The sequence below is a fragment of the Microchirus variegatus genome (assembly GCF_963457635.1).
Source record: "Microchirus variegatus genome assembly, chromosome: 19".
Classification (NCBI taxonomy): domain Eukaryota; kingdom Metazoa; phylum Chordata; class Actinopteri; order Pleuronectiformes; family Soleidae; genus Microchirus; species Microchirus variegatus.
Genome location: NC_139820.1, coordinates 20,022,367 through 20,043,392, shown reverse-complemented (window position 1 = coordinate 20,043,392; position 21,026 = coordinate 20,022,367). Strand labels below are relative to the sequence as shown.

The 21,026-nt window shown below is 44.0% G+C and overlaps 4 protein-coding genes across 4 annotated transcripts; all 4 read left to right on the top strand.

Moving 5' to 3' along the window:
- Positions 1-516: 516 nt before the first annotated feature.
- Positions 517-4,121, top strand: LOC310941033 (uncharacterized protein; the record flags this gene model as incomplete). The annotated part of the gene is made up of 7 exons (XM_083906104.1): positions 517-722; positions 1,481-1,589; positions 1,725-1,761; positions 2,315-2,562; positions 2,809-2,937; positions 3,302-3,829; positions 4,014-4,121. Exons 2-7 carry the CDS (start codon positions 1,500-1,502, stop codon positions 4,119-4,121), a joined length of 1,140 nt encoding a protein of 379 aa, XP_083762230.1. The 5' UTR covers positions 517-722; positions 1,481-1,499.
- LOC310941345 (coiled-coil domain-containing protein 142-like) lies at positions 3,910-11,920 on the top strand. Its single transcript, XM_083906501.1, has 12 exons — positions 3,910-4,335; positions 5,173-5,420; positions 5,922-6,008; positions 7,086-7,277; positions 7,406-7,557; positions 7,989-8,141; positions 8,353-8,467; positions 8,793-8,970; positions 9,086-9,196; positions 10,224-10,324; positions 10,485-10,653; positions 11,636-11,920. Exons 1-12 carry the CDS (start codon positions 4,154-4,156, stop codon positions 11,742-11,744), a joined length of 1,797 nt encoding a protein of 598 aa, XP_083762627.1. The 5' UTR covers positions 3,910-4,153; the 3' UTR covers positions 11,745-11,920.
- Positions 11,921-12,483: 563 nt separating this feature from the next.
- igbp1 (immunoglobulin (CD79A) binding protein 1) lies at positions 12,484-15,562 on the top strand (the record flags this gene model as incomplete). The annotated part of the gene is made up of 3 exons (XM_083906514.1): positions 12,484-12,966; positions 13,671-14,003; positions 15,074-15,562. The coding sequence occupies 3 exons, from the start codon at positions 12,484-12,486 to the stop codon at positions 15,344-15,346; spliced, it is 1,089 nt and encodes a 362-aa protein (XP_083762640.1). The 3' UTR covers positions 15,347-15,562.
- A 1,234-nt stretch (positions 15,563-16,796) lies between these two features.
- Positions 16,797-19,161, top strand: rab33ba (RAB33B, member RAS oncogene family a). The gene is made up of 2 exons (XM_083906517.1): positions 16,797-17,193; positions 18,201-19,161. The coding sequence occupies exons 1-2, from the start codon at positions 16,966-16,968 to the stop codon at positions 18,693-18,695; spliced, it is 723 nt and encodes a 240-aa protein (XP_083762643.1). The 5' UTR covers positions 16,797-16,965; the 3' UTR covers positions 18,696-19,161.
- Positions 19,162-21,026: the final 1,865 nt, after the last annotated feature.

Below are 21,026 nucleotides of genomic sequence, written 5' to 3'. Positions count from 1 at the left end.
TCCTGTCCTGAGTCCAGAACATTTCAAAGCTGGATGCTCCCTCTAGCTTATTTTTCGGCCTGGAAAAGGCTTTTGATCGTGTTGAACACAGCTTCCTCTGGAAAACTGTGGAGAAGTTTGGGTTCAGCATGAGTTTTATTACCAAGATCCAGGTGCTATTTGTATGGTATAAAGTTTAATGGTAGTCTGTGTTCTCCTTTCAAGGTGATAGAGGTTTCAGACAAGGCTGTGCCCTCTCTGGTATGCTCTATCAATCACATATATATGGATCAAAGTGAAAGTTTAAAGTTTGATTAGGAAGAACTATTACAAAAGAACCTGAGTCGATGTTACTAAAATATGTTGATTGCGAGGATATTACTATTATTTTTAATTTTATTTTGCAGTCATTATACATGTGGATCCACATTATACCACTCCATACCAGGTGGTGGCGGTAATGCGCCAAATCGTTGTTTGCCAAGCGCCATGTGAACCTCGACAAAGAGTGAAGAAGGAGCCCGTGTTGTTGTTGTTTTCAGGCGCTGTTTTAAACCTCTTTTCCGCGGAGAACAGTGGATTAACATGTCCGTGTGAACCGTGAGCACAGCGAGGAGCACACGGTGATAACAGGACTCTTCCGCTCACTCGGACACTGGCCCGGAACAGCCCGGTACAGCCCGGCTCAGCCCGGTACAGCAATGCGGCGGGGATGGACGTGAAGGCTCCATGTCTGATGTTGAGTAAGATAGATGTGTTTAACTGTTCAACTGTTTAACGACATTTACTAGCACAGTCAGTCACTACCACACTAGGATAAGGCCTTAACCCGGGCTATGTTGTTTATCCCGGCTGATTTAGCCAGGATAAGTCGGTCGCACGAGAGAAGTGGCGCATAAGTTACCATGGCGATGTATTCAGCGGCTAAACAACAGGATATGTTAATCCTGCTGCTCAATCCGTCCACTAATCTGGAATAAACGCGTTGTACACGTTATTCGATGTTCATATTTGTCTAAAACCGTTCTTTATTGTTATACTTTTTTTTTTTCACTGACAACACTTCAATAACTTCAATAATATATCAAAACAATTTCAAATGACAAAATGAAATCACTATTGTTGTAGACACTTTAAAGGTGAAGTAAGTAGTTTATAGTGCCATCTAGAGGAGAGAACAAAGAACTGCTCACCCCCTCCCTTCCCTGAGCGCTACGGTGTCCTCAGCCGGTCAAATGTCGTCCAAAAAATATTTTGCAGACTGCAAATCATGTTTATGTTTTGAAGTCAAGTTTCGGCGTCATGTGGCGCCACCTACCGCCGTCTACCAGTCATTGCAGTCAGTGGAGTCTCAGCTGCCGAGCAACCACGGGTTGCCAGTTACGCCAGAAAACCAAACCTAAAAGACCTTGGTGTTTTGAATTTGAATGTAGTAACTGTTTTTGGCCACATTCTTACATATGGAACCTTTAAAGTAATTGTGTGTGCTGTGTGTTCACAGCTGAGTGACACTGTATGGGATGGATCACACCAGGCCAGATGTACTGAAGGTTCCCGATGAAGAGCCTGGTGTGGAGAACTCAGAGTCACTGTGTCCAGACAAGGAGCAGGTCTGTTGTTTTTTTCCCCCCATTATTTGTCAGTGTGTATTTTTCTATGTTTCTGTATTTGTTAACGTGTACTTTTGTTGTTCTCACTGGACAAGAGTCATTTTTTTTGTGTGTTTTTTCTCTTTTGTCTTTCAGAGGAGATACGTGGTGACTCAGGGTGTGACTACCAATGGTACGCATATGGCATATTACACACTCATTACTAAAGAGTGCACTGATCATCATAACACATTAACAGCAGATGATTCATCACGTTTTACCTCTGTAAACTTCACAATGACACTTTATTTTTGATGGAGGAGCACCATGCACAATTAAAGGTCCAGTGTGCAAAATTTAACTGAAATTAATTTAATTTGGCCGTAACTGAAGATAAAATAAGTGTACAATTACCTGATTGTATGAATTGTCATTTTTCAGTACCCCAGGATAATAAGCATTTTATATTTATATCAAGAGCTGGGTCAGCTCTACTGACCCACACATATATTGTGTCTGTATGTTCTTGTGCATGCAATAGAATACAGAGTCGTTTTGTTTGGACGGTGATGTGTATTAATACTCCATCACATTTGAAATCTATAACATGCATTTAGATATTTACTTTAAAAGCGTTCTTCCCTAGAACTCCACTGATATTTGAAACCATTCATTTGACCTGTGAACCCACAGGCCCTTCTTCCTCTTCACATGCCTTCATCAGAAAATGTCGCCTGTGTCTCCAGGTTCCTGGTCACAGAGATTGCAGCGAGCCGAAACGTTACTCCGATGCACGTTTAATCCCAGTCTGAAGCGGCTGTTCCACGCTCGCAGTCACGAGGAGGACGACGACGACACCGGAGAAGGAAACTTTGTGGTTGCACATGAGCTGGTGTCGCGGTCCTCTGCTCGTCTGCTGCGTCTGCAGAAAGCTCTTCTGACTGTGGCGCCGCAGTGGCCGATGGTCGGCCGGACACAGCCGGGCTCTCCACTGGTGAGTTTCAGGGACACTTTACTCAATTAATCACGGTTTGTCTCACAAAAAAGAAAAGCACAGGTGAAGGAGATGTTACCCAAAACATACAATACACAATTCCAAAGAATAAGAATGACAGCATGCGACTATCCATGTCGTCAGTGGTCATGTTGGGTAGGGGTCCACGTACAGTACTGACAGATCTGTCTGGTCAGGTACGTGTGATGTGATGTCGTCCTCTGCTCCTCCTGTTCCTTCCTACAGAGACACTACAGAGCTCTGTGGAGACTCCTGGAGCAGCGATCTCTGCTGCTCTTCGTCCACGAGTACGCCAGGAGGGCTCGTCTCGCCGCGGCCTTTCTCTGCAGAGTGAGACACCTGCTGGAGGAGCAGGTGAACAAATCCCACCTCTGTTTTGTGGATTTAAGACGTTATAGAATTAGAATTTCTTTTTTTGCACACGCACCACTTAGTGTCAGTGAATTTAACCTCTGCATTTAACTAGGGATGTAACGATGCATCGCGACGCGATTAAAAATCGGTACAAATGCGTGGCGATTCTCACCGGTTGACAGAAAAAGATTTATTGCAATTGCAAGAGAAGTAGGATATGTTCTTTTTCTTTCTTTTTTTAAGAAATGGGTTACGTTATCTTAAAAAAAAGTCACTGGTTGGTGATTTACGTTCCACACATCCTCTGAGAGGGAGAAGCTGAAGCAGCTTTTACCGCCCGATTGACTTGTCCTCTCCTTTCCAGATCTCGTCCACCAGGACTTCATTCAGGGTCAGTCTTGGGTCTCTCTGTCAGGAGCTTCAAGTCCATCTCAACCACTGGCCTTGTCTGTTGTCCAAAATGAATTCTGAGCACTTTCTGAAACGTGCTTTGGCTCAGCACACCAGGATGCTGCTGGAAATCAAACAGACTCTGGACTCGCTTGGTCTGCAGATTCTGGTCTTGATGGAACGTGTTGTTTATGTCCTTCTGTCTGCCACAGCCCAAACTGGACTCCATCGTGTACCAAGAGAAGTTCTGGAGGACATTTTAGCTGGAACAGATATGTATAATCAGGCAGTGGAGGAGCACAGGGTGCAACACAGCTCCACCCAGCTGAGAACTGCAGTATTACATCAAGCAGAGTATTCCATGCTGCACTCCGGTCTTCCAAACAGCAAGAAGCATCACCCTGCTGCCTTCTCAGTCACAAAACTGGCGGGGATTTTAGCAGCGCATCATGCTGACAAGGCAGCAAAGCAGCTGTGCCGGGCTTCAGCACAGAGCTGTCAGGTCTGTCTGATACACAACAACCATGAGAACCACTTCACACTGAGGTCTGAGGAACATCTGCAGCACACCAACCTGATGTCATCAACTCACTGCGTCTGCCATAAAACTCCTCATTATGTCCCTGATCTTCATCCGGACCACCATCTTTTGTTATCTGAGTCCACTTCTGTCCAACATAAACCAGACTGCTCTAACAGAGGCCAGACCAGCCAACGCCAAAGCCACTTATCCCAGACTGGTAGAGTCCAGCTGTCAGGCCTGCCTCTGTCTGCTGTGGGTCACTTCTCTGTAGACTTACTGTTTCAGCTGCTGGTTTCCTCACACATGACCACACCAGAGGCACCACCTGAACAACTGCCGCCAAACACACAAAGGACTCACGTGTCATCCCCAAAAAGTGAGATGGAAAGACTGAGTGCAGGACCAAACAAGGGCCAAAACATGGAGACAACACCACTGGAATGGACTGAAGTGGAAACGAGAACCAGGCTGGAAGTCGGTGCCAGGTAAGCATTGATGTGTTTGTTTTTCAAGTTGAGTCGGTAAAGTTAAATAAAGCTTTAGGGCTTTAGAACAGGGGTGATCTGAAATGATCTGGAGACCAATGAGGATCTAGTCTGGCCAAGTTTAGAGAAAACATGGGGACAGAAGACCTGTTCAGTGGCAGGTGAGTAATATGAGCCTAAACCTGGGACATAATATTCCATCACCATATCACAATGAAGACATTCATGATGAAATTTCACAGAATTACTTGTTTTCCAATTCCTATCTTAACCCTCAATCTTAACTGGCCTCAAAACCAAGTGTTGAGGGTTATTTTGTCACTTAGAAATGGGACACCCCTTAAATGCAGATACGTCTTCAGACTGTAGGGGGCAGAATAACGCCAAAGCTGCGTCCAGTCTGTCAACTCCAAAAAAGAAGAAGAAGAAGAACAACACATTTACGTCAGGGTTATTTATTACGATCCGTTTGTCAGTCAAGTTATTAGGTTGTCAGTTAGTTATAAGATGATACTCATACAAATATTCAGCTGACAGTTAGCACACACCACGGCTTATTGAAAAGTGAACCACACCGGCCGGCTATTGACAAAAGATCGTAAAATAAAAATAAATGTTAGGCAACATTTATGTTAAAGTAGAGTAAAAGTCCTGATAAAAACACCCCAAAAAACAAGTAAAGTACAGATTCCCAAAAACACTGCTTACCTAGAAAACAGAGGGAAGTAAATCTAAAGTTCAGGAAATGGTAATGTGGACAAGTGTCCTTCAAACACTAAGCAGATATATATCATTTAATTTAATTTTAGTTGTACCTGAGCCTTGTGTGTCCTTCAGCTCAGGTTGTCAAGCGTCTGTAGACCCACACAATGCAGAGGACACAACAACACAGGACACGGTGCAGTGGTTGGACCTGGGTCAGTCGCCGGTGTTTGCTGATGTGATTGGACAGTATCGCACACTGCTGAGGCCTCTGTGCCGCAGAGCCTTGTGGCTGCAGATGCATGTTCCACAAGCAGCAAACATGGCGGGAAGATTCAACCTCCAGGACGAGACACGCCTGATCAGCCGGACCTCAGAGACGGGTAAGAGTTCAGTGTGAATTTATTTTTATTATGGTGTCCAGGGTGTACCCCGCCTATCGCCCTATGACTGCTGAGATCAGCACAGCACCAACCATGACCCTCCACAGTAGGGTAGTGTAGACCAAATATCATTCAGCATAGGCTTAGGCAACAAACTTTTTCCCCACAAAAAGTGGGAAAAACTGTTCACAATATTGCATCATGATGTCACACATATACTTAATAATAATAGTACTATTTATGATGCAAAATTACTGTATGAATATCAAAAACAGACATCTATTTTAAATTACATAAATAATAGTGTGGACAGCTTCACACTGTGTTTAAAAGACGGTGAGGTCGTGGGCCAAATTTTCATTATAACATGATATTAAGTGGGGGGCCGCATGTAATCGATTGAGGGGCAGCATGTGGCCCCCCTGGCCGCCAGTTTGAGACCCCTGCTGTAAACGTATACATCATACTGTCTGCATGTTAACCCTGGTCTGTGTGTTGCAGATGTGATCCCAAAGGAAAGCAGAGCCATGCTGGAAGATTTGAATCTGAATCTCAGTGTCAGTACAGCACATGCTCACTGGGACTATGGTTAGCACACACACACACACACACACACACACACACACACACACACACACACACACACACACACACACACACACACACACACACACATTCTTTTACTTGCTGCATACTGAGGACCAGGTAAAAATGCTGGCAAAGTGAGGACCAGTATTTCCACTTTATAAATTAACACAATTACATCTACTTCATGAACAGGGCCGGCCCAAGCCTCCATGGGGCCCTAAGCAAAATTAGATATTGGGGCCCTGTGTTACTGCCAATAATAATGATTATTGATCATTCACACACCTACAATACTGAAGGTATTCTACTTATTCTACTCTGTCACGAATACACTTGTAAAACTAAATTTGAGAACTTTTTGTTGCATGAAGCAGACACCAGATTTACAAATTATTATATTATTATACAAACAGAATAATCTTTCAATTAATATTTGGCAAACTCAACTCCCCCTACTGGCGACACAGAATCAATACATAAAACCAAACAGTTTATAGATAAAATATTAAGATATTATGGTCTGAAAATAAAAAAATGTGCACAATCTTTGGGGGGATTCAAAATACACTACTGTAATACAAAGATTTGACTTTTATATGTAAAAAACATAGCATTAAATAAAATAAACAAATAAATATCAAACAAATACTTTAATTTAGAGTTAATTGCTCTTGGGGGCCCTCTAGTGGTCATGGGGCCCCAAGCAGCGGCTTAGTTCGCTTATGCCTTGGGCCGGCCCTGTTCATGAATGACATCTATAAAGAACTACTGGGTGCAGTACCATAACATGTCTGCAGGTGGAGCCCCAGAGCAAAAAAGTGTGTGAAACACCAGGGCTGGAAAACAGGGTTTTGTACCAAATTGAGGACATGTGTTTAAAAACGGAGTATAGCATGTTTACAACCTTAAAAAGTGATTTCACTGAAAACAAAGTGAGGACCGGCCAAAATGTCCTCACTTGGTAAAAATGTCCTCACTTTGTTGGTTAAAAACCCTCACTGGTCCTCAGTATGCCACAAGTACAACCTTGAACTGTAGCTTTATCATGACAGGTACTGTCTGTGTGTGTGTGGTCAGTGTTTTGCAGAGGTTTAGGCTTGTCTCTCAAAGACAAGTGCCTCACAGATCAAGTCAGGTGCTCTGAGACGTCGACGTCTCGGCAGCAGGATGGACGTGTGATGATGTCAGCAACCATGGAGCACTTCCTGCTGCTGCTACGCCTGCTGCACTCCTCTCTGTGCTGCAGTCGTTCTGATAGAGAGGCGTCAGGTAAAGAGGCAGGAGCTCACACACAAACATCTGTAACCCTAAAATAATTTCCTTTATGAGGACATCAACACTTTTGTTATTGACAGGATGCATGTTCAGCCTGACTCTCTGTCCCCGTCTTTCTCCAGGCTCTTTCAGACTTAGTCTCCACAGGAAGACTGTTAACCTGGCGTTGGCCACAGTGCAGCTGGCTACAGTCTGGGTCACATCCAAGGCTCAGCAGTTCCTCTCCTCGTGGAGCCTCAACAAGTTTCTGCTCATCACACAAGGAGACCTCAAAGTAAGTCACAGCTCACTTCAATGAAGGTTTTTATTACTGGTGGCTTAACCATTAAATCCTATAAAGATGATAATGACCATCTTTGAAGCTCTGCTGTCGTCCGTCAGTCCACGAGGGACTAACCAGGGTTCCCACAGGTCCTTGAAATCCTTGCAAGTTTGTGAATAAAAAAAAATAAAAAAATATTCAAGGCCTTTGAAAGTTTGACTCCAGATGTGAAAGAAAGGCAGTCTCTTTCATTTGTTCACTCCTGCGTGGCTTAGATTTGGTCACATTGCCATTTCAAAATGATAATTGTGACAAGGAGACCATTGGATACTCTCCAAAAGTTCTCTTTGAGAGCTCTGCACCACCTGAAGTGTCAAACCTGCCGCTGATGTGCCCCCTACTCTCTTCTTAAGGTGATGTTGTCTTCTGTCTCTGTCCCTCAGGTCCTGATGGAGTCATCAGGGATGCTACTGCACCAGATGAAGTCTGTTATGATGAATTCAGACAGCGACCATGAGTCAGCTCTTCACAACCACAACCATCTCCTGCTGAGGCAGCAACTCACAGCACTGGACAGGGCTGTGTCTGAGCTGCAGGTGAGTCTCACTGACTCCCTTTAACACCTGTGGTTAGGATGTGTTTTCTGTGATCAGAAAGTGCTTCAGTTAGAATTCTGAACGCCGAGCTGCCTGCTTCTTTCACTGTATACGAAGAAGACTCTTCTTCCAGCTACAGCATCTTTTCATAATTTCTTCCATTCTTCCGTCATTTGAATCCTGAAGTTGTCTCTCTCTGTGTCTCTGTCAGACTTTCTATTCTCTGGTGCTCAACACATTTTCCAGTGATTGCAAGAGAAGGTCAGGGGAAATCTTTGAACAGACCATGCCATCCTCTGCTCACTGTAGACCCAGCCACAGAACAGGTAACTCACACAGTACATCACATACACAAAAACATATACAAAAACATTGTATAGGTGAGGCCAAACTTTTGACCGGTCGGGTATGTGGACATGTTGAATACTATTAAATACGACTAAGCAGACTAGTCTCTCTTTAAAACTCTTCAATTAGGTAGACTTAAGTACAATTTGAATATTTATACCTCATAGAGGCATGCCATTCAGGCTCAGGATGCATTAAAGACATACGAGTGCACAGTTGTGTTTTCATGATGTATGTGTGATAGATTCTCACGTACAGTCTGTTTGGCTGCACTGATAACTGTTTCTCTCTGATGGTGGACAGGTTTCCCCAGCAGTCCCAGTCAGTATGCATCTCTGGCAGCACAGACTGTGATTGGTCAGGTTTTAGAGGGTGTGGCCCCATTTCCCAACGACGCCCGCGTCCAAGCTCTGAGCATAACGACCACGGCTTTCCTGGAAGCATGGATGGAACACATCCTGAAACGCAGGATCAGGTTCAAGTATGTTTTCATAGCGTCAAGCGTTTCTATAGCTTCATGCTGCAGCTGCACCTGTAGCTGGTGTTTACAGTATCCAGGGTCCCTGTCACTGTGTTATACTCTTGTTGGTCCTCAGTGTGCAGGGTGCTCTCCAGCTGAAGCAGGACTGTGACTCCATCAGAGAGCTGATCCAGTCAGAGGAGTATGGTCTGTCCGCTGAACTCCACCAGCAGCTGCTCAGCCTACGGTATCACAGCCTGTCTTCTACCTCTAACTAACCAGTGTTTCTTTAAGGAGAAGCACCTGTACATGAGAAATAAGAGAGAAAAATAATATTCATTAGGGCTGTAACGATATGCGTATCGAAATCGAAATGTGAGAAAACAGAATCACGAAACGCCCTTTCTAACTCCTAGTTATTTTTCCAGTCAGCCACATGATATGAGCTGTTAGTGCTACCACACTTATTTTTATTAGGGTGTCAAACTATCGCTTTAATTGTGATAAATTAATTACAGTCATCATTAACACGTTATGTTTTTTAATCGCTTTAATCTCTTCTTTACCAGGGGCAGCGTCAGACGCAGCGACAAAAGCGTCATAAAACCATGTCTAACTTTAACAAACACAGACATGCTGCATACCCACAGAAAGGTCAGAAACTCAGCTAAAAGCTCATTTTATCCATTCTTATGTTCACCAAACACAGTTAAAACACTGATGGATCAAACCCGCAGGAGCGGAAAAAAACAGTTACAGCGCACACATAATCACGCGGCACCGGAGCGTCAGCGTGATTATGTAAACAGCGGAGAATTCACAGATTTTTATCACTCTGCGAACAAGATTCACGGATCCAGCCCCAAAATAAGAGCAAAACAACAACTGACTTTCAAGAAATACAAGCGCAAATGTTGTCTTACCTTTGCTGTTCATCAAAACAAGTTATTTCTCATGAAGAACTACACTTCCCAGCATGCTTTGGGGACAAATCCCAGTCTGATTGATCATTTACTTTGTATTTTTCAACAGTATTATTTTGTTACAGAAAAGAGAGAAATCTTTGGTTATTTATTTATTTATGTTCAAATCTGTTCACAGTGTTCCAAAATATTGTGATCAAATGTTACATTAAGTTGCTATATAAGTAAATGTTGTTTAAATAAAATGTTTTTTTAATTTAAAAAAAATCGTGACACGAATCGAATCGTGAGTTTGTGTATCGTTACAGCGCTAATATTCATATGTGTCTAATCCCTGTCTTTTGTCTGCAGAGTTTTTCAGCAGCTGGACTCTGCAGTGATGTGTCTGCTCCAGCAGCCACAGGCTAAACCTTACCTGCAGTCCAGAACCTGGGAGCCTTTCACCCGCTGCTGTGAGTATCAGTTTTTAAATCATGAACATTTACAGATAAACACTAGCAGGGAAGAGCCTGTGTGTGTGGTATCTAACAAATAATCAAATCTGATCATGTAAACCTCTCAGTATTCTGCTCTATCTGACCAGTAAAATGAGCTTGGTGTGTACCTCCACAGGTTCAGCTGGCAGCAGCAGAGACAGCATTGATGCAGCAGCAGGAAGCATCATCACCAACCTGAGATCTATGGAGGGTGAAGAGCTCACTCAGTCTGATTCATCTGTTGGGAACACTGAGCTCAATCCAGTGAACACATCGGCCCCGGGGGAGCCCTACCTCGCACCAAGGTACATTTACACAGCTTCATACCATGGATGTACAGTATTTCCCGCACTATAAGGCGCACTTAAAAGCCTTTAATTTTCTCAAAAAAACGACAGTGCAACTTATAATCCGGAGCGCCTTATATATGGATCAATTGGTAAAGTTTGCCTTTATCCGTTTTGTTGACGTTCCCTTTAGCACAGCTCCATCTAGTGGATGCATAACGCAACCCCAGTCAAACGTTTGACTGCAATATCTTCTATTCTATGCGCTTTGTAATCCAGTGCGCTCTATATATGAAAACAGTTCTAAAATAGGACATTCATTGAAGGTGCGCCTTATAGTGCGGGAAATACAGTATTATATGAACTGGATAGAGCTCCGCCCCTTGCTTCCCTTCATTCCTATGAAGCTGCTCACCCAGCACATATGCAAAAAAGTTTTTGACTTCCGCGTGTATTTCCGGGTTGTGGGGCCCATAGAGCATGCGCAGTAGTGTCACTACCATATAAAGATCTTATATAAAGCCCGTGTCCATGTCTCGAGGTGTCCTGTGGACACTTTTACAGGCGTCTCTTTTACTATTGCGGTCAATGGGAAAATTGCTTTTTGGGCTTTTGGGCTCCATGGGGTTTTCTGTTGCAGTACCCACAGTGGCCACCATGTAAAAAATGTCTTCAAGGCAGAGGGGGCGGAGCTCTATCCAGTTCATATAATACATCCACGCTTCATACATGAAGGTCGACTTCTTGTCTGTTGATGTCATTTTTAGCTAACTTCCTGTCTGTTGATGTAATCTTTAGCTAACTTCCTGTCTGTTGATGTCATTTTTAGCTAACTTCCTGTCTGTTGATGTAATCTTTAGCTAACTTCCTGTCTGTTGATGGAATCTTTAGCTAACTTCCTGTCTGTTGATGTCATTTTTAGCTTACTTCCTGTCATTTGTTACCATTGCCCTTCCTCCATCACAAGTGTTGTCAGATACTGAATATGTTGTTCTTGTAGCCTAGCGCTCGGCGCTGCTCAGCAGCAGTGGTTGGACCTGAGGATCCACAGCAGCGCCCGTCGTTGGAGGCTTCCGTCGCTGCAGTGTCTCTCAAAGACTGAGCCCTGAACACAAACCTGCTCATATCTGGTCACACAATATACAAATATAAAATATACTTTAGTATGTGTGTTTATACTGTATATTTATACATTTATACGTGTGTGTTTAAACAGATTTTTCTATTTTTTAGTTATTTTATTGTTTGATTTATATTATAATGAATGCTGTAAGCACATGGTTTCAACTGGAATTAAACTAAAGAACCTGTTCAACTGGATTGCTGTATTGAAATCAAGTGATTTTTTTTTATCAGGACTTTTACTTTTACTCTACTACATTTAAAAAGTAAAAAAATATACTTTTCCTCAGTTAATAATGATCCTCCACTCTAAGGCAGATTTTAATAGTCTCTAGCTATCTAGCTTTTAGATATTGTTTTAGCAGTATGTGCAATAACATATCAGTATTTTATTAAATTATTATTGTAGTACTGTCCGTCTGTCCTTCCTTTGATCTGTGCGAGTTACCGTGGCAACATGACTTATTAAGGGCACCATTGTGTGAAGTACAGATTTTTAAATTGTCTAGATAAGAAATACAAGGAAACGAATACATCTGCTCTTTTACTCGTTCTGATTTTAGGAACAATATAAAAGGAATTATGATTTATCTAACATACCTAATTATGTTTGAATACTTGAATGCAGCGGTAATGTTTGACCTGCAGGGGGCGGCCGCTCACACCCAAAACCATCTGCAGTAAAGATATGCAGCGAAGAAGACAGAACCCGGAAAATAATACAAGATGGCGGCGTGCGAAAATGGCAGCGACAACAAACAGCCGTCAAATCCTGACGTAGAAAACCCCAAAATATCCGAGCTGCTGGACCGCGGCTGGAAGATGTTTGAGGAGGTGGACAGCACCGACGAACCGCTGGGCTCCAACAGCATCCAGGTCAAAGTGAAACGCGCCATCGCCATGTTAGAAGAAGCGTCCAGGATGGTGGCGCAGCTCAGCCTCTTCAGCCGCAACGAGGAGCTGGAGGAGGTCGCCACGGCGGACCTCAAGTACCTGCTGCTGCCCGCGCTCTTAGGAGCTCTGACCATGAAGCAGACGAGCAGAGACAAGCGGCTGGACACCGTCCAGGCAGCACGGGCCTATTTCATGGACTTCCTGAAGAGATGTAAAGAGTATAACGCGTCACGCTTCGAGCTGCCGACGCCCGCGGAGGAAGACGCGAGTCGTTCAGACGATTCTTCAGAGAGTGGAACGTCTGTCAGAGTCAAGGTGAGGCCGTTTTAGTGTTACACATGCAGGAGGACACAGAAGTAAGAGGCCCCTGACTGCTGCACGGATGTAGTGCTGGTGTCATGGTGGCCACTGTGGGTACTGCAACAAGAAATACTCATGCGGCCCAAAAAGCAATTTTCCCATTGACCACAATAGTAAAAGAGCCACCTGTAAAAGTGTTCACAGGACACCTGAAGACATGGACACGGGCTTTTATAAATCTTTATATTCTATATTTTTAGTTCATGGAGTTTCATGTTTGAAAAACATTCCTAAAGGCTATAAAAAGCCCAGACAAATCTTATTTCCCAGAGTGACGTCACAGCTGTGTACGAGCACAGCAAAGCGCGGTCATGTGGGGTCTCGGGAACGGCGCTGCTGTCAGTGAACTGTACGCAGGGCCGGCCCAAGCCTCCATGGGGCCCTAAGCAAAATTAGACTTTGGGGCCCTGTGTTACTACCAATAATAATGATTATTGATCATTCACACACACACTACTATACTAAAGTATTCTACTTATTCTACGAATACACTTGTAAAACTAAATGTGTAGTTAGTGTGACCCATGCTTCCATTTGAACAGTAGCACAACCCTGGTGGAGAATTTGATGAATTTGATGAATGAGTCTTTTATTAGAACATATACACTTATATAAGTCATAAAGTCATTTTTTTAAATTGTCTGTAATTGTGCTTCCAGTCTGTGCCCCAGTCTTCAGACCTGGTTGCCATGGCCTCACAGAGACAAGCCAAGATCGAGCGTTACCGTCAGAAGAAGGAGCTGGAGACCAGACTGTCAGATGTACGCAGAGCCATAGAGAGTGGACAGCCTGACGACGAAGTTAGCAGGGATTTTTATCTCCTCAACGTCCGGAGATGGATAGCAGTGTGTTTGGATGAAGTAGAGAGCATTGACCAGGAGATGGAGATTCTGAAGAAGATGGTTTTTCTGAAGGACAGTGCACACAAGCAGCCTGCTCAACCAGCCAGGCCGCCCATGAAGCCATTCATCCTCACCAAGGATGCCGTACAGGTGAGACTGCTCCTTCAGGACGGACAACACTGTCTGATGTAATTCACGGATCGGAGATTTCTGATCCAGCTGTAAAGAATTCCAATCCGTCTGTGCTTTAATGTTGTCTGCTGAAATGTCCCCACAAGTGATGCCCTGACCGCTCTGCTAGCTGGCTGCAAAAAAACGGAATGGATTTCCAGAGCGGAGACGTGATGAGTAATAATGCATGACTCCGCTCAGGAAATCCATTCCACAGTTTACAGCCAGCTAGCAGGCTAGCATGATTGACCAGGCGTTAACCAAGAAAACCGACGTAATCTCAGCCGTCACCGTTTTAACACGCCTTCTCGCTGAGGAGAACAGTACTGACAGCGGCATAAAAACAATGAAAATCACACTCCTCCCAGCCAGGGTTTACGTTAGCCGCTATATATATATATGTATGTATATATATATATATATATATATATATATATATATATATATAGTTACATGAATTTGGCCGGAAAAAGAAAATGTCTGGTGGAAAAAATGCCAAATAATTAAATCAATGAGCTCTGATGCGGGCATAAAAAGAAGTGGAAGATGAAATTACCTATGATACTTTGCGAATTCAGCGACAAAGATGGCGGCCACATCTGCCGAGGAACATTTTCGTTGAAATATATTTTAGCAAATAAGCACGTTACAATCTTGAAATGTGTGTGAATATGTTGGTCCACATCCAAAGGACCGTTCAAAGGACCGTTGAGCTTTGAACACTAATGTCAGAAAATAACTGACCATTTATGAAAGCAGCTCGCTAACTAGCTAGCTAGCGGCTACCCGCCAAGCGCCCCCCGAGAGAGCACGCCCTGGAACGCTCTGGAAGCACCCAGCAAACAACAGCTAGCTAGCTCTGCTAAATCTGGGTAGTTTTGTCAGTGTTATGAATGTGTGTACCAGCGTTCACTTGAACACGAATATCCTGGACGTGTCAGATTTAAATCACGTAGCGTTTAAAAATGGCGTTGACACCACACAAGGGTTTAAAATCTGTCGGGGTACCAGGTCATTTTCCTAAAGTGTGGTTGTGTTTTTGTTCACAGGCCCGTGTCTTTGGCACTGGTTACCCCAGCCTTCCCACCATGACGGTAGACGAATGGTATGACGAGCACAGGAAACACGGCGCCCTGCCTGACCAGGGGATCCCCAGGAACGTCGCTGTGGACGACGACAGGGATGCGAAGGATATGGAAGACGAGGAGAAAGAGAAGAAGGCTGAGCAGGATGATGAGGAGTCTCTGATGAAAGCCAGAAACTGGGATGACTGGAAAGACGATCATCGCAGAGGTTACGGAAACCGCAAGAACATGGGCTAGTTGATCCCAGACCCATGTGGTCCTCTTTTCTTCAGTTAGTCCAGATGTGGACTCTGCACGATTGTGAGGAGGAGGAGGAAATGCATCACAGTATTAACTGAGACTTCACTGCTTTCATCATGATGCCAACCAGTCATTTGTGGAGCTGAGTCTTAATAATAATAATCTGGAGTCGTTTGGCTGGACTGGATGGAACAGTGTTGTGATGCCTGTGTACTCCCCCTCATGTTGTCATTAGACAATAAAGACTTTTAAAACACTACTTTCTTTTGTTTGACATAAACATTTCACCTTACAAATGTCATATATACAGTTGTGTTCAAAATAATAGCAGTCCAACCTGATCCATCACTGTTTTTGGTAGAAATGATATCACATCATTTACCAGTAGGTGTAGTAGAGTCATAGAAAACCAATAGACCCAACATTCAAGGTCTGCATGCTTCTCAGTCTGTGTAGTTGAATAATGAATTGAAAGGTTGTGTTCAAATTGATAGCAGTGTGGAGTTCAATTAGTGAGGAAGGGAATGATGTTAAAAAACAAGGTGGCCCTTATTTCAGGATGAAGCCAGCACATGTTCTTCATGCATTTCTCTATGAAATACTCACTAAATGGCTCCATACTTTGACTAACACATTGATTGGAGAGGGGAGAACCAGAGACATGGAAGCAAACTGAAGACGACCGTTCAAATGACTGGAAGAATATCTAGAATGGTCAAGACTGAGCCAATGATCAGCTCCAGGGTCATCAAAGATGGCCTGAAGTCACCCATGAGTACTGTGACAATGAGAAGACGCCTGTGTTGGACCGTACTAGTAATACTAGTAATGGCAACAATTCAGAATAGTTGAACTAGTAGAAACCAAAGTGCTTACTCGTAACACTAGTTGCACAAAATGCTAATGGGAAGGTAGGTAAGAAGCATGCGTTGAGGCTTCCTATTGGCTCTCTAATTTAGAATAAGTAATGTTGACCAACCAAGACTCAGGACTGTATCATTATTCCACCGGCTTCATTTGCATTTTGTGCACAAGTACACATTGGCCTGATAAAATGCAACTAGTGACACTAGTGGATACATGGAGCAGCTTACAATGTTAACTAGTAAGTACCAAACTGTCCACTAGTAGTGGAAAAGTGTTACTAGTAACACTTGAGTAGTTCTACTAGTGTACCAAAGTGTCTTACTAGTGATGACAAAAAGCTTAAGAGTACCTTATGCCATAGCCCTCCCTCTTCCCTACTCCACCCTGTTACTGTAGTATATACTGTGTATACATTTAATCGGTGATCATGAGTGAGTGATATTTATCTTGAGTCTTGTGGTTGAAGTTGTATTTTTCCTACGGGACCGTGAATGCGTCATGAAGTGTATCTCGCGAGAAGAGACCTGGAGGACGAGTACGTGGCTTCACGGCTTGACAGCTGTGGACTGGGAGCGTTTGGTTCGGAGGTAAACACCGTGAATGTCCTCACAGCACCGGAACCTTCCGTACACACACTGTCTTCACGGTGTCGTAGGACCGTGAGTGGCCCGGTGAAGGCCCGCTGACGCTGCCCCGGCTCGGCTGCAGCTCCTCCGGTGTGACGGTGTTGTCGGTGTTGTCGGTGTGGTATGGCGGTGAGCGGCTCGTCGGGTGAATTCTCGGGCTCTCTGACGAGCTCCAGCCTTCCACCGCCGAGGACTCGCATCTTCAAGATCATCGTGATCGGGGACTCCGGGGTGGGGAAGACCTGCCTCACTTACCGCTTCTGTGCCGGCAAATTCCCCGAGAAGACCGAGGCCACGATCGGTGTGGACTTCAGGGAGAGGCTGGTGGACATAGACGGAGAGAGCATCAAGGTGTGTGTGTGTGTGTGTGTGTGTGTGTGTGTGTGTGTGTGTGTGTGTGTGTGTGTGTGAACTTGTCGCATACTGAGGACCAGTGAGGGTTTTTAACCAACACGTGAGGACATTTTTACGACATGGGACATTTTGGCCGGTCCTCACTTTGTTTTCATTGAAATCACTTCCTTAGGTTGTAAACATGCTATACTAAACATGTTTTTAACAGAGGTCCTCAATTTGGTACAAAAACCCATTTTCTAGTCCTGGTGCATTCACACACTTTTTGCTCTAGGGCGCCACCTGCAGACATTTTATGGTACTGCACCCAGTAGCTCTTTGTTGATGTCATTCATGAAGTAGATATTTGTAATTGTGTTGATTTATAGAGTGGAAATGCTGGTCCTCAGTATGCAGCAAGTACAAGAGTGTGTGTGTGTCTTTAGGACCTTTCCTGTCACACCTTGACCTTGTCAGGACCAGTACTCATGGAGCCCAAAACCTGGTGCTAATGAGGCAGAACCTCATTTCTGAAGATCTGGTTAAGTTTAGTTTTACTAAGATAGTAATTGTGGTTAGATTAAGGTTAGGCATTAACTGCTTATGTTTAATGATTAATTTATACTGTCTACATTTATGAAAGTCAGTGCAGAATAAATGTGTTAAATAGATTCTGTTGTGCTTTTCTGGATTATTCCATATGTTTTTTTTAAAGGGGTAGACAGTAGACAGTGATGGTACATTCATGTACAACATCTGGTTCTGTCTTTGGCCAGTCTTTTTAGTAGGCTCTTTTTGGGTTGAGAGAGGAGAGAGTCTCCGTAGTATAATCTCAGATTAACGTCAGAGCGAGATCATGTGAGAATGTAGCAGAGAGACTCTGGAGAATCCACAGTGAGTGAATGGGTGAGTGTTCTATCCTCGCACACAACTCCAAGTGTGCACATTAGTTCATTATTTGGCAGCAGAGAACCACCTTTGTTTGACTGTAATGTCCTCATCAATGTCCACTGTGCTCTGTGCAGATCCAGCTGTGGGACACCGCGGGTCAGGAGCGCTTCAGGAAGTCCATGGTGCAGCACTACTACCGCAACGTCCACGCCGTGGTCTTCGTCTATGACGTCACCAACGCTGCCAGCTTCCGCAGCCTCCCTGCTTGGATCGAGGAGTGCAAGCAGCACGCTCTGGGCACGGAGGTGCCGAGGATCTTAGTCGGGAACAAGTGCGACCTGCAGGACGCGGTCCAGGTGGGCACGGACGTGGCGCAGCAGTTTGCGGACGCCCACTCCATGCCCCTGTTTGAGACGTCTGCCAAAAACCCCAACAGCCAAGGAGGTGGCAGCCGTGGAAACAGTGACCACGTAGAAGCCATTTTTATGACGGTGGCTCACAAGCTGAAGTCCCAGAAGCCTCTGGTGTTGAGTCAGCCTCCTGGAGGATCAGGAGGAACCGTCAACCTGAGCAGGGCGATGAACGACAGAGGCGAGGGCAACAGAGGCTGGGGCTGCAGCAGCTGCTGAGGACCAGACATGGAGGGAGGGAGATGCCTTCACATGAGTGGAGCTGACGATTGGCTTTTCCAGTGACTGTGCTTGTTAAATGGACGGGGCCAGTTTTTACAATGTGACTGTTGAGGGGGAAACAACATTTGTTGTTTAGTGAGAACTTCCTTGTTTCTCTGGATCAATCCACGTCCATCATCGTGGGGAAGCAGATTCACTCAGGATGAGTTCATGTTGTACAGCGTCAGCTCTGTGAGGAGCAGCCAATCACAACGACTGTTGGTGTGCTCTCTGTGATGGTGCTCAGACTGCAGTACTGACATATGGACACCAGGCGCCTTCTTGACTGCTCTGATTAATCTTCTTCTAAATGGTAGAGGCTTCTCACCATAACATGATGTGTACTATTAATAATAGACTGACATGTTCAGATGAGTCTATTGTTGATTATAGCGATGAATGACAGATAATGAAAGATTGAATTTTGCTCCTGAAACTGTAAGAGAAGTTTAAAAGATCTTTAAAACGACAACAGAGTCGATAAAGGTGTTTTTTATTAAAGAAATCTGTGATTTTTCTTTCCCCTCTGGCAGTTTTACGCTTCTCTATGTCTCTTTTGAGACTATAGTTATCACAAACATGTGCCATCTTAAAAAATACACACCACACAGTATTATAATGAATATATATCCAGTGTATAGAACGTCGTCCACCACAGTGGTTTTCCATGGTCTTCCAGGTCTTTGGTGTTGCTGAGCTCATCGGTGCATTCTTTCTTTTTAAGAATGTTCCAAACAATTGATTTGGCCACACCTAATGTTTTTGCTGTTTCTCTGATGGGTTTGTTTTGATTTTTGACAGTATTTTTCTGCTGCGAGATTTCAGAGTGAACTTTCACCCCCAGAAGACAGAGTCTTGTGATTGGCCAGTACTATCCAGCACATCCGTTCTCAGAAGCGCAGCGCCCCCCTCTGGAACGGCGGATGCACTGCTCCTCATTATCAAAACATTGTTTTAACCAGGATCCAGGAAAAAAAGTCTTCCACGACAGGAGCCAGTGTAGAGAAGCTAGCACTAGAGTTACAGTCAGGTCCATACATATTGGGACATGGACACAATTCTCTTCTCTTTGGCTCTATACACCACTACAATGGATTTGAAATGAAACAAACAAGATGTGCTTTAACTGCACACTTTCAGCTTTAATTTGAAGGCATTTACATCCAAATCAAGTGAACGGTGTAGGAATTACATCACTTTCTATATGAGCCTCCCACTTTTTAGGGGACCAAAAGTAATGGGACAAACTAAACAATCATAAATCAAACTTTTATTGTTTAATACTTTCTACTTAATTCCAGCCTTAAGTCTGAAGGCATAGACATCACCAGACGCTGGGTTTCATCTCTGGTGATGCTCTGTCAGGCCTCTACTGACACGTTCTTCTCTTCCTGCTCGTTCTTGGGGCATTTTCCCTTCAGTTTGGTCTCCAGCAAGTGAAATGCATGCTCAATCAGATTCAGGTCGGGTTGATTCACAGCGACTTCTGAATGGAACGACCAGGGACAAATACAGAGGAAAATGTGCAACAAAAGCACTGTGTAGTCAGTTCTCTTTAGAAAGTCAACTTTTATTCATTAAATACAAATAAAATCTCTACAAATTTATCAAAATTAGAAAAAGAAATGTCAGTTTTCACACGTCACATACACAGGTAATAAGATTTGGCGAGGTTTCAATGAAATGTTTGGACACAGAGCAAAGACGCTGCCATGATGCAGTCTCTGTGCTGTGTCAGGTGTCAGGTCAGTCTGCTGTATGGAGGCAGTTTGGAGGGCCTGGCCTCCTCCTCCTCCTCCTCTGCAGCGGTGCCCTGCTCTGGGGAATGCACTGGGGAGTTGAAGAGCCTGTTGTCGCCTCCTGCTGGACATAGAAGAGAACACGATCACAGACTGACCCAAGAAACTGCTCAACCACCAGTGTGTGTGTGGACACCTTACCTTGCCAGGTACACACCATCTCAGTGTCCCCCAGGTCACACTGAGGCACCAGCGTCTCCTACAACACACACACATCGTTCAGACAGGTCACAACATCATTACTGGGGTCGCAAAAGTCCGGGAATTTTCAAAATCGAATGCTGGGAACTTAAATATAGTTGGTAAATCATATATAGGAGAATAATATACAAAAGCAAATACAGTTGCATATCAATAAATTAGAATATAATGGAATTCAACTTTCAGTAATTCAACTCAAACAGTGAAACGTGTATTAAAAACATTGAATACACACAGACTGAAGTAGTTTAAGTCTTTGGTTCTCATTCACATTTAACAAGAACCTCCA

Excerpts from the sequence above, each read along its gene's own strand:
- LOC310941345 (XM_083906501.1), top strand. The coding sequence starts at position 4,154 with ATGACCACACCAGAGGCACCACCTGAACAACTGCCGCCAAACACACAA. Across the intron at positions 8,468-8,792 it reads TAGACCCAGCCACAGAACAG|GTTTCCCCAGCAGTCCCAGT; the intron begins GTAACTCACACA and ends GATGGTGGACAG. Across the intron at positions 10,325-10,484 it reads GGAGCCTTTCACCCGCTGCT|GTTCAGCTGGCAGCAGCAGA; the intron begins GTGAGTATCAGT and ends GTACCTCCACAG.
- rab33ba (XM_083906517.1), top strand. The coding sequence starts at position 16,966 with ATGGCGGTGAGCGGCTCGTCGGGTGAATTCTCGGGCTCTCTGACGAGC. Across the intron at positions 17,194-18,200 it reads TAGACGGAGAGAGCATCAAG|ATCCAGCTGTGGGACACCGC; the intron begins GTGTGTGTGTGT and ends TGCTCTGTGCAG.